The 13,986-nt window shown below is 36.5% G+C and overlaps 1 protein-coding gene across 1 annotated transcript in view; it reads left to right on the forward strand.

The window, feature by feature from the left end:
• The window catches only part of LOC128664630 (zinc metalloproteinase-disintegrin-like batroxstatin-2), a 109,865-nt gene that overhangs the window by 72,826 nt on the left and 23,053 nt on the right, over positions 1 to 13,986 (forward strand). The window contains exon 14 of the mRNA XM_053719445.1: positions 10,117 to 10,309. Coding sequence (XP_053575420.1) covers positions 10,117 to 10,309 — 193 coding nt within the window. The remainder of the gene's footprint in view (positions 1 to 10,116; positions 10,310 to 13,986) is intronic.

Genomic DNA, 13,986 nt, shown 5'->3' on the forward strand with positions numbered 1-13,986 from the left:
GCAAAAGGGTGTATAGACTTTGTATATCTACTGTATGTGTCCCCTGCTTTCATTCAACACTACCTGCTGCGGCTTAGGCTCCCTCTACAGGTTAATTGTATACTCCTGCTAATCACAATACTGCCACCAAATGCTTAAGACATATTAATAATCATGAGCGTACCTTAGCATGCTTTCATGAAAAGGCTATATGTTTCAACAAAGTATACTGATATAGATATAGCAACAAATTGGATTATAAAAGTACACTGAATTTTTTAACTGCACCTTCTGTCTGAATAATGACAATTTAATCTTAGCATTTATGTCATGTTGATGCTGTTAGCTTTGAAGGGGATTAGTTATGAACTATATATTTGATGGGGAGATATAGAATAAGATTGCTGTGAAAAAGGCATGTGTCTGATTCTTTATAATTGTACATAAATTGTGACATATGAATACAATTTAGAATTGTATTTCTGCATACAATTATAAAGAATCAGACACATATGCCTTTTTTACAGCAATCGTATTCCATAAGGAGAGAGGTTAACTTTTGACCAATCACGCAATTTTCTTGCATACTATTATAAAAGGCTGGTACCTTACTTTTCTTATCCTGGCTATCTGTGGAGGTGATGTATCTTATTTACGTTAATGATAATGATTTCAATTTACACCCCATCCAGTGTATTTATAGAATTATTTTCTTATAGTGATTAACGGGTCATGGCTTATTGCAAAATGTCTGTAAAGTACAGGGAATATTTTAATATGCTTTTATCAAGACCCAATGCCACAAAAAAATGTAGTCATCTAATGTCAGGGTATCCATCAACAACATAATAATATAATCAATTATACAGTAATATGACTGATGTAACTGGCTGCTAATTTGTTTATGCACTCTATTTAGAGAGTTGTAGTGAGAACAGTTGCAGAAAACATCACAATTTTGAAGGTCCCTGGGTACAAAACACAATGAACCTTAGGTAATAAATCAGAAGACAGGCAAAAGTAGGATCAGACTAAAAATTACCCTCTACACATGAGGAGCAGTCTGACACTTAGGTGTTGTAAGTTTAAAGGACCAGTAAATACAGCAGATTTGTTTAATCAACAAATGCATTATACAAAGATAAGATAATACAATAGCACTTAGTTTTGAGTATTATATATTTTTTTTTCTAACAAATTTCAAAGTTATGTCTATTTTCCCTCCCACTGTACCATGTGACAGCCATAAGCCAATCACAAATGCATATACTGTATGTATATTCTGTGAATTCTTGCACATGCTCAGTAGGAGTTGGGGACTCAAAAAGTGTAAATATAAAAAGACTTATGCACATTTTTTTAATAGAAGCAAATTGGAAAGTTGTTTATAATTGCATGCTCTATCTAATTTAATTTGACCTGAGTGTCCCTTTAACAAATGTGGAGAGTATAATGAGGTATTTACCTCATTATTTAGTTATTAAATACCAGTCAACCCTAAATGAGAGTGGAAAGAATGACCAGAGGTTATTACAATAGTGCAACTATTCTTCTTGTAGATGAGGGGACAGATAAGGAGCTATGTGTATTTACATTTCCGAGCAATTACTAGTTTAGTGATCATACAAATGATGATTATTATTATTATGCTCTGTCCATGGGTAACAAAGATAAAAGGACAGTACAATATGAGACACCAGACAAAATTTAACAAACAAATACAGGGGGAACTGAGAGCCCTGTTCCTGTGGGAACTTACAATCTAAATGGGTAGGAGGGTGAGAAACAGGAGGTGGGGACTGCAAAGGTGGGAATGATGTTAGAGTGGAGTTAGATGAGAGCAACTATTAGGCAAGTGGAATTCATTAGTTACTGATTTGGTGATAGGAATAAACAAGAAGGTCTTTAGGGAGCGTTTAAAGGAGGAGAGGTTGGGGGAAAGTCTGACAGCTCGAGGAAGTGCATTCCAGAGGGTTGGTGCCGCACGGAAGAAGTCCTGTAGTCTAGCATGGGAGGAGGTGATGGTAGAAGAGGCAAGGAGTAGATCGTTGTTCGATCTTAGGGGACGGGCTGGAGTATATTTGTTGATGAGTGAGGACAGGTAGGGGGGTCTGCATTGGCAAGGGCTTTGTGGGTCAGAGTAAGAATTTTGATTTTAATTCTGCTGTGAATGGGGAGCCAGTGAAGGGACTCACAGAGGGGTGCAGTGGATACAGAACGTCGGGAGAGGAGGATTAGCCTAGCAGAGGCATTTAGGATGGATTGAAGGGGAGAGAGGTTATTACAGTAGTCAAACCGGGAAATTACTAGAGAATGGATTAGCTGTTTAGTAGTTTCAGCACTCAGAAAAGGACGAATTTTGGAGATATTGCGTAGGTGGTTGCGACAGGATGAAGAAAGCAATTGGATGTGAGGTATGAAGGACAGATTGGAGTCAAGTTTAACTCCTAGGCAGTGGACTTGGGTGATGGGGAGATAGTGGTGTCACCAACAGTGATTGTAAAGTGAGAAACTGGAGTAGAATTAGATGGGGGGATTAGAAAAAGCTCAGTCTTGGAAAAGTTGATTTTTAGGTGGTTAGAGGCCATTCAGGAAGAAATGCCAGGTAAGCAGTCGCTGATGTGGGAAGGGACAGAAGGAGAGAGTGCAGGGGTGGATAGGTAGATCTGAGTATCATCAGCATAGATGTGATAGTTGAAGCCATGGCTACTGATAAGTTTACCCAGTGAGGAAGTATAAATAGAGAAGAGTAGAGGGCCTAGAACAGAGCCTTGAGGTACTCCAACAGACAGAGGCAATGAAGAGGAGGAGTGCCAGCAAATGAGACAGATAATGACTTATTAGGGAGATAAGAGTGGATCCAGGAGAGGGCAATATCACAGAGCCCAAGGGAGCTGAGAGTCCGTAGGAGGAGGGGATGGTCAACAGTATCAAAGGCAGCAGACAGGTCAAGTAAGATAAGTATAGAATAGCGGCCATTGTTTTTAGCTGAAAGAAGATTGTTAATAACCTTGGGAGAGTTTTTTGAGGATGGGGTTGATCTTTGCATGTTTGAAGGATGATGGAAATGAACCAGTAGTAAGGGATCGGTTGAATATGTGAGTAAGAGCTGGGGTGAGGGTAGAAGACAGAGAAGGTATTAGTATTAGTATTATTAGTAGTATTATTAGAATGATAACAATCAAGTCCACAGTCTTTAGTCAATGGTTTGTTAATGATGCAGAAAGACTTTAATCTCAAATTTAAGTGAAATATGATCTGAAACATTCAAATATATGAAGTGACTAACCTTCACATTTATGAAGGAACTTAATGAAGTGGAAGCGGAATGCATTTTCCACTAAAAAAGGGGTTACAATCTTAAATTAGAGGGTAGCAGATTCAGGAGAAATGTGAGGAAACATCTTTTTTACAGGAAGGAAGGTGGATTCATGGAATAAACTTCCAATAGATGTAGTAAACATAGGGACTGTAAAATATTTCAAAAATGCCTGGGACATGCATAAGGCTATCCTGAGAAAAAAGTAACGTACTGGGCTAGATAAAAAAGTGACGCACTAATTGTTGCAAGCATGCGAAAAGAGGTTTATTGTGGCTCTTTGTGGGCATCGGAAGTAGCGTGCCTATTACAGGTTGAATGTAAACGCGTTTGCTTGAGTGGAATTGAATTTATATACATTTGTATAAATTAAATATATATAAGTGCCAAGTCCGGATTCATCAAAACAACTTGACCAATGTTCATACAACTGCCAGGGTGCACTTTAACAATATTAATTATAATAGTTCTCAGCCAGGCACTCCCCGGTCATTACTAATAAATACTTTAATGAACGAAAGTGCCTGGCGGAGAACTATTTATATATATATATATATATATATATATATATATATATAAGAAACTGAGGAACAACAATTTCCCTATTAATGTTGTTAGAATTCACACCTTTAGGCAAAAATTTAAATTAAGTCAGCAAAACAGCTTTATCTTGATGGAAAATCAAATAAGAAGACTCACAAGAGAGAGCAGACAATTCAGAAACTCTTCAAGCAGAAGAGATAGCCAAAAGAAATAACACTTTCCAAGAAAGTAATTTAATATCCAGAGAATGTCTCGGCTCAAAAGGAGAAGCCTGTAAAATCTTCAAACCCAAATTGAGACTCCAAGGAGGAAAAATAGATTTAATAACAGGTTTGATATGAATCAAAGCCTGAACAAAGCAATGAATATCAGGAAGTTTAGCACTCTTTCTATTAAATAAGACTGAAAGAGCAGAAATGTATCCTTTCAAAGTATTTGTAGACAAACCCTTATCCAAACCATCCTGAAAAAACTGTAAAATCCTAGGAATTCTAAAAGAATGGCAAGAATATTTATGAGTGGAACACCATGAAATATAGGTTTTCCAAACCCGATGATAAATTTTCCTTGAAACAGACTTACGAGCCTGTATTATAGTGCTAATCACTGAGTCAGAGAAACCTCTATGACTAAGCACTAAGCGTTCAATTTCCATGCCTTCAAATTTAGAGATCCCGATGGAAAAACGGCGCTTGAGACAGAAGGTCTGGCCTTAAAGGAAGTGGCCAAGGCTGGCAACTGGACATCCGGACAAGATCCGCATACCAAAACCTGTTAGGCCATGCTAGTGCTATCAGAAACACATGAGATTGTTCCATTATGATCTTGGAGATCACCCTTGGAAGAAGAAACAGAGGTGGAAAAATATAAGCAGGTTGGTAAAACCAAGGAACTGCTAAGGCATCCACCATCTCTGCCTGAGGATCCCTGGACCTGGAAAGGTATCTGGGAAGCTTCTTGTTTAGATAGGAGGCCATCAGATCTATTTCTGGAAGACCCCACATCTGTACAAGATGAAAAAACACATCTGGATGGAGAGACCACTCCCATGGATGTAACGTCTGATGGCTGAGATAATCCGCTTCCCAATTGTCTAAACCTGGTATATGAATTGCAGAAATTTGACAAGAGTTGGATTCTGCCTAAGAAAGTAAGATACTTCCTTCATTGCTGAAGGACTACAAGTCCTTCCTTGATGATCGACATATGCCACTGTTGTGATATTGTCTGTTTGAAAACAAATGTAAAGTTCTCTCTTCAATAGAGGCCATGCCTCAAGAGCTTTGAAATTAGCATGGAGTTCTAAAATATTGATTGGCAACCTCGCCTCTTGAATATACCAATCCCCTTGTGCTGAGTATAATCCCTGCACCATTGGTGCAACATGCAAAGCTGTAGAGGCCTCGTATGAAAACTAGCAAAGGGGATTGTGTCCGATGCTGCAGTCATGAGACCTAAAACTTCCATGCACATAGCCACTGAAGGTTATGATAGAGACTGAAGGTTTAGACAAGCTAAAACTAACTTCATTTGCCTCTTGTCTGTCAGAGTCATGGACACTGAATCTATCTGGAAACCTAAAAAGGTGACCCTTGTCTGAGGAATCAAGAAACTCTTTTGTAAATTGATCCTCCAACCATGTTCTTGAAGAAACCACACTATGTAACAATATGTACAAGTTGTTGTAGGATTTGAATAAATACTGATAGAATAATTCCTATTCCTATTTCAGAATGACACTTTATATGTAGTGCAGGGTTCCTTTCCTGTAAAACATTTAATAAAGCGTATATTTTAAGAACCACAACTGTAGAAATAAGTTACTCTTAGAGAAAAATATATTGTGTGTGGTAGATATCATACTTCAACAAATGTTAAGAGAGAACAGTGTGAAGTTGGATATCTTCCTTAATTTAGGTATGCTTCTCAAAGTAATCTATAGCTGATGGGCGCAGCATACACAGCAGATTACTTAAAAGGTACACTTACCAATTCTAAGAATAATAAGGAACAAAAAATAGTAAGCTTACTGTGTTTCAGTTGAAAGGAAAGTCAGGAATGGTTCAGAACTAAGTTGCACAAAAGTCCCAGAGTTCACACTACGGTATAAGGTAGTAATAAGTTTTAAATAACATTTAACTCCTCATAAGGTACCTTATGAGGAGTTAAATGCAGCAGATGAGCTAGCTTATAAGACTCACCCGGTCCGTAGTAAACAGGATGGCGTGTGACGTCACAGCACAAGGTTGCAGCAGGAAGTAGCAGGAAAATCCCTGAAGTGTGCAAAGGATCTGTCTAGGATTGACAGCTGGAGGTTGCTAACGAAGTCAGCAAGAGTGAGGCTCAGGTTACAGGCTCCAAGGAGGAAAATACCAAGCACTGTGAGATAACTGGAATGAGTAAAAAAAGGGAAAGGCGAATGACAGTCTTAAAGGCACAGTAAACTATAGTAAGTTGTTATATCCTGAAAGGAGAGACAAATATATGACACACTAGTTGTTTCGAGTGAGATTCTGCTAAATGAAAATATTGAGCTAGTACCAATATATCGTCCAAATAAGGATACACCGCAATACCCTGCTCTCTGATTACAAAAAGAAGGGCACCAAGAACCTTCACAAAGATTCTTGGAGCTGTTGCTAGGCCAAACGGAAGAGCGACAAATTGGTAATGCTTGTCTAGAAAAGAGAATCTCAGAAATAAATAGTGGTCTGGATGAATCGGAATGTGAAGATAAGCGTCCTGTAAGTCTATTGTGGACATGAAATGCCCTTGCTGAACAAAAGGCAGAATAGTCCTTATAGTCACCATCTTGAAAGTTAGGACTCTTACAAACTGATTTAAAAATTTCAGATCCAGAATTGGTCTTAATGAATCTTCTTTCTTTGGGACAATGAATAGATTTAAATAAAAAACCAAACCACGTTCCTGCAGAGGAACTGGAACAATCACCCCTGAAGACTCTAGGGCCTCTATTTAACAAGCTCAGTACGTAGCTTGTGGGCCCCTGTTTCTGGCGAGTCTGGAATCTCGCCAGAAACAGCAGTTATGAAGCAGCGGTCACAGGGTTTGTTGGAACATGAGAGAGAAAGAATCTTCCCATGGGAGGTCTTATTCTGAAACCTATTCGGTACCCCTGAGAAACAATATTCTGAATCCAATGATTTTGAACAGATACTTTCCAAATGTGTTGAAATAATTTTAGTCTGCCCCCACCAGTTGAACTGTTTTGAGGGTCGTACCTTCATGCAGTCTTAGGGACTGTATTTTGTTTTTTATAAGGCTTGGATTTATTCCAATTCAGAGATGGTCTCCAATTAGAGCCAGAGGCCTTAGGGGAAGGAGAGGTATTTTGTTCTCTATTCTGACTAAAGGAACGAAAACGATTGGGAGCTTTAAATTTACCCTTAGATTTCTTATCTTGGGGCAGAAAAACTCCCTTTCCCCCGGTGATAGTGGAAATAATAGAATCCAATTAAGAACCAAATAAATTACTACCCTGAAATGATAAAGATAGTGATCTAGATTTAGACACCATATCAGCATTCCAAGATTTAAGCCATAAAGCTCTTCTAGTAGGAATAGCTAAAGACATAGATTTGATATCAATCTTAATGACATCAAATATAGCATCACAAATTAAATGATTGGCATGCTGAAGTAAAAGAGCAATGCTAGACAACTCAGGATCTATTAACTGTTGAGCTAAACTGTCCAACCAAAAAGTTGAAGCAGCAGCAACATCAGCCATAGAAATAGAAGGTGTAAAAATATAGCCAGTATGTAAATTAGCTTTTCTAAGATAGGATTCAATCTTCCTATCTAAAGGATCCTTAAAGGAAGTACTATCTTCCACAGGAATAGTAGTACGTTTGGCAAAAGTAGAAATAGCCCCATCAAACTTAGGGACTTTTTCTCAAAACTCTAAATTAGCCACAGGTAAAGGATATAGCTTTTTAAACTTAGAAGAAGGATTAAAAGAAGCACCAAGTTTAGACCATTCAATAGTAAACATATGAGAGATAGCATCTGGAATAGGAAAAACTTTATGAGTAACCTCAGACGTTTTAAAACAGAATTCAAACGTTTGCTATTCTTGTTATCAAGAGGATTAGATTCCTCAATACCCAAAGTAATCAATACTTCCTTTAATAAAGAACGAATATATTCAATCTTAAAAAGAAAGGTTGACTTATCAATTTCAGTCTCTAAAGCAGGATCCTCTGAGCCAGAGAAATCCTCATCAGCAGAAGATACTTCAGTATGCTGTCGATCAGTACAAGCTTCATCAGATTTATGAGAAGTTAGGAGAGACCTTTTACGTTTATTTGAAGGCGAAATAGCAGTTATAGCCTTCTCTATGGCTGCAGAAATATAATCTATTATATCTACAGGACTATCATGTACATTAGACTGTGAAGGTTTAACACTAGATGTATTTGTACTTATAGAAGCATTATCAGCATTTAATATTTTTTCATAACAAGTGCCACATATTTGAGCTGAAGAAGTAAGATCAGCTAATTTACAACATACACACTTAGCTTTGGTAGATTTGTGTTCAGGCAGCTTAGTTCCTACAGTAACATCAGAGGCAGGATCAGTCTGAGACATCTTGCAAAATGTAACAAAAAAGAAAAAATAACATTTAAACAAAATATTCAATTTCCTCAAAATAACAGTTTCAGGAATTGGAAAAAAATTATTATGATAAAATTCTTTTAGACAAAAGTAAGATAAAAAACAAGCAACAATGGATCAAATGAGAGCAAAAGAGGCAGAGGCTTAATATAACAAATCTTTGCACCAAAAAAAGGCGCAAATGCAGTCAAAAAAAACTTTTGGCGCCAAAGCTTAATAAATGAAATGACGCGACTCAGGCGCAACTTCGTGCCAAAACATTTTGCGTCAAGAAAGTCGCTAGAAATGACGTGACTCGAGTCACGGCAAATGCGACTTTGTGGCTAAAAACTTTTGCGCCAAAAAATGTTGCAATAAAAAGTGATAATCTGCGTCATTGCGAGCCTAGCCCACGAAAATTTGAAAGAAAAAGACTCCAAGTTACAACTAACTGGAACCCCAGGTAAGCCAAAAACTCCCATAAACATAATTTCCATGATGAAACTGTTAGACTGCAAAGGGAAATACACAGACCTGACTCATGGCAAATATATACAATATACATTTAAAACTTTATTGGATAAAGTGCCAAACATAGCTGAGAGTGTCTTAAAAAATTATATATACTTACCAGAAGACACCATCCACATATAGCAGACAGCCAAACCAGTACTGAAATATATCAGCAGAGGTAATGGTAGAGGAGTATAATGTCGATCTGTAAAGGGAGGCAGCAGATGAATCCTTGTGACCGATTACAGAGAGCCTTAGAATAGATTTCCCATAGGTGAAAACATAGGGGCATATCTATCCATATGGAGCTTGAAGCCTCGTGTTACTGGCGAGTCTTCAGGCTCGCCAAAAACACCAGTTATGAAGCAGCGGTCTAAAGACTGCTGCTCCATAACCTGTCCGCCTGCTCTGAGGAGGCGGACAGACTTTGCTGCAATTCAACCCGATCAAAAACGATCGGGTTGATTGACACCCCCCTGCTACGAATATGTATATAAGAATGAATAGAACATATTCTGCTATGTGAAGAACATTGGAATGTGAAATATTTATATTTCATGTTGCGTTACCACAATTGGGAAAACGCAATTGGGTTTGCATAACTTATTGGGTGTTATGTTTTTCCTATTTGTGGCGCTTCATTGAAGTCCATTTGGGAATACTTTAATGCGTTTGCATGATTCAAAGTTTGGCTTTTTGCACGCATCAGGTTATTGCTTGTGCGAAAACGTTTTACTTTCAACTTGCAATATGTTCCCTACCCGACGCTCTCAAAAAGCTTACTTCTAGTAGAGTTAATACACAAGCTGGAGCGTTAAAGAGCTCTTTACTTGTAATCTAGACCAATATGGGCTGACTTGATGGGACTTTTTGGTTCTTATCTACTATAAAATTCTAAGATTGAATGTAACAATTGTCATGTTGCTATGTTACATGTATATAAATGAGAATAGCCAATTGGTGGTCAACCATCTACAAAACCTTGCCATGTTTAATCTTGGCAATCATGCCATACCACCATTTACATCCTCCTAGTCTATTAGCTATCAGCTGTTCTAAACCAGTTAAGTCAATAGCTCTGCAAGTTCCCTTGGGTTAAAAAAAATAATTTAAATGACAATTATTGTTGTCCTTTCTAACAGATTGAAAAAGCTGGAGTTGTGTGCAGAGCCAGCAAAGATGATTGTGATCTTTCTGATTTGTGTAATGGAAGCTCACCTTTATGTCCTGACCGCTTCAAGATGAATGGCTACTCTTGCAAGACTAACCAGGGGTACTGCTACAATGGAAAGTGTCAGAACCACCTAAGTCAATGTGTAGCACTATGGGGAACCGGTAAGTGTCAGACTGTATAATTTGAACAATATTTTATAAACAATAATTTTAGCTGGACCCGATGAATATTTTGAGCTTTGTTGTTTAATATATAGCTAATCAATTAAAAGTATCTGCTGTGTTGCTATGTTCTAAATATTTCTGGGGCTAGAGCCCATGGAAAAACCCAGTGACTCCTAAGCAGATTCCAGCCTTCTTTGGTTAATCACTGGAAAGTGGCCTTCATTCCAATCCATCATAATGCCATTGTATGCTTAGGTTATTTTTTTTAGCTTTTTATCATAAGTCATCTTATCTCAAACCATTAGAAAAGCTGCTGTTTAAATTAGTCAAAAAAAAAAAATCTTAAAAGGATATAACAGGAACAACTAATTAAACACACAAAAACTTTAAGATACAAGTTTTTCAAATGATTTTCCAGGGGATTTCATAGACCTTCATAGAAGCAAGTATAGCAAGCCAAAGAGAGAGTAAAACATATTGGCTAATTTGCTGAATATTGACAATTATCGCTTAATCTGTTTGAATAAAAGTTTTTATTTTGTTATCCATATCAAGTAATTTTCTAATTAACATTTTTAAACATCCAAACAATTGATTGGAATCACAAGTAAGTATTCTGATAATTATATTTTAGTACAATTTTCGTAGTATAAATTAAATGCATCATTTGCGCTATTTTTTTATTTTTTTTAAATAAAACCAGGAAATAACTGCGTTTAATAAAATGTGAGCGTAAGAGGCACAAAAACAGTAACATTTATAAAAGCAAATCAAACTGTCAAGAAAACGACTTGAGACAATTGAGACAAAACAAAATGATTTTTTGGCCGATTTTATATATATATATATATATATATATATATATATATATATATATATATATATATATATATATATATATATATATATATATATATATATATATATATGTATATATATAATTTGTTTTTTTATTTTTTTTCTTCAAATTGAAACAGTGAGTTTAAGGAATATGACAAGATGGAATGGCTCAATGTATATATATATATATATATATATATATATATATATATATATATATATATATATATATATTTATAGATATTGTGACAGAGTATATGGGAAGGAAGTAAATGGTGTATACTTAGGACCCGGAGTTTTGCAGTTTCTACCCTATAGCCCCAGGGAGAGCTACTGATTATTTATTTGCCTTATGTTTCTATGTGTGCATTTGGGTTCCCTGGGGTGGAGTAGTTAGAAGAGCAGGGTGTCCAATTCTCCATCCCACTAACAGGTACAATGTGAGAAGTCAGTTCATGTTTTCCACTAAACTGAGTTAGAGTAATTAAGGTGAATAGGTTCACCTGATACTCGTTTGTTTTCTTTAAAGGGACACAAAACCCACATTTTTTTCTTTCATGATTTGGATAGAGCAGGGGTTGCCAACCTTTCGGACCTCAGGGACCACTAAACTTACAATTTTTAATCCTGTGGACCACTAACATAAATTTAAAAAAAAAGGTACAAACCTCTATTATGTGTGTGTATGTGTGTGTATGTGTGTGTGTATATATATATATATATATATGCTTAGAGGAATATGGCTACACCTCACTGACGAGGCCCAATGAAGGCCGAAACGATCATCTGGGGTTGCTGTGTTCCTTGTTCATAGTGGAATTGCCTGGTATTTCGGCGCTGGACTGACCGTAATAGGCGGGATCAGACTGATATACTACAGGAAAGTTTTACTCTGTGAAAAGCATTACTGGGCTAAAAAGCTGCACCCAGGTGGTAAATCGCCATAGAACAGGCTAACAATGGTATTGAGCCAGTTATTCGTTCCTGTGAGTGCACTTCTCTGTGTATGTATATATATATATATATATATATATATGTATATACACACACACATTTACATATATATATATATATACATATATATACACACATACTTGACATAACTAGTATAACCATAGCTAAGTTTACATTATGTATATATTTACACATATTTAAGAATTATTTTTTCGAATTAACTAACTGAATGACAGAACTGAGAGAATACTTCCAAACGACAGATGAAGGGTGAGTGCCAACTTTTGAGCTGGAAACAAAGAGGCAGAAAGTAGGAAAAAAAAGAATTATGTTTAACAGGACCATAAGACTTCCAAGTTACCTCCCCAGTTAGGAATTATTCAAAACCACTTATGATCATAGACAGACATTAGAGTCATAAATTAAATTTATATCAGAAAGCTCTCAATATGGAAATGAGCTAACGACTGATGTTATTGGCAATTACTATAATACTGGTTGGATATGGCTGATCTGCTGGATGGCAATTACTGGAATTCAGATGGAATGGCTTTGTATATGCACATATTAAGACTAATTTATATGTACAGTATATGTTCATATACATATATATTTATATTTGCTGCCCATGTCTGTGCAAATTACCCCCTTCGCTGCGCTAGTGAGACACGGCATAAAAACGAGGCTCCCATTGGAGCCTATGGAAGCGTGCTCTATTGAACACAAAGCTTCCATACAATGCAAATGCAAGGTCACATTTGGGCCACTTAAAATACCAGTGCACAATTGCGTGTGCTGATATTATGAGTAGAATATTGTGCTCACAAAAGCACAATTTTCCACTCTTAATCTGGCCCAAAGTGTATAAAAGGGTTGTATACAAAGAAAGCGGGTCTCAAGCGAAATTTGAAATCCAATGCACCTTTATTGTGAGCAAGCATAGAAAGTAAAATAATAGGACATAAAAACTACTGTATAAAAGGGTTCCCTATTCCAGAAGGCTGTGCAATCTCGGGAATATTCTTTGGCATGTGCACATTAACAAGCGTGGTCTGTTACTGTGGTCTAACAATGTCGTATACCTTATCCCATTAACTGTTTAAATATTTTTTAATAATAAAGCTATATTTTACAGTATGTAAATAGAATTACTTTATTTTAATATATTATACATGTGTTTGGTTATGCTTTTTATTCTAGCCTTAACACTTTACTTCAGTCTCCAGGTACACTACATTTTTCTCTTGAGCTCAAGAAAAAGCTCACCACTTGTAATATGATCAATGATAGCACACCCTGCGCTATCCATTGAAATTATAGGGTGTGCTAAAAAAAATATCCCTCCCCTTATAATCTAGGACAAGTAATGTAATACAAATTAATTTAATTAAAGTGATGGTAAACTCAAGCTTATGAAGTTTAATACTTTGGAAGTACTCCTCGATATGTGCACAGTGATGCCTGAATTTTTGTTAGATAAAACTTTTTTCAATTATAATATTACTTTTTAAAGCCGCTCCATTACCTGTGCCCTGGCCGCCTCTGTCTAAAAATTTCTGTAATCTCAATTTGACAGAAAGTTGTATCGTTACTGACAGGAAGATTACCTGTTCACTATAAGCAGTGGTAAGATTGGAGCTAAAACTACATTTGTACAGTTGTAATTCTGGCGATTCTGTTTGAAATCACCAGCATGGAAGCGTACATATACTAGACTGACATAGAGCGTATGGTGCAGTCCCTATTGGACGATGCACCTGTCTGTCAAATTGAGATTACAGAAATTTTCAGACAGAGGCGGCCGGGGCACAGGTAATGGAGCAGATTTAAAAAGTAATATTTTCATTGAAAAAAGTTTTTTTTTTTAAAAATTCAGGCAT

Source organism: Bombina bombina, chromosome 6, assembly GCF_027579735.1.
Source record: "Bombina bombina isolate aBomBom1 chromosome 6, aBomBom1.pri, whole genome shotgun sequence".
In the NCBI taxonomy this organism is placed as follows: Eukaryota; Metazoa; Chordata; class Amphibia; order Anura; family Bombinatoridae; genus Bombina; species Bombina bombina.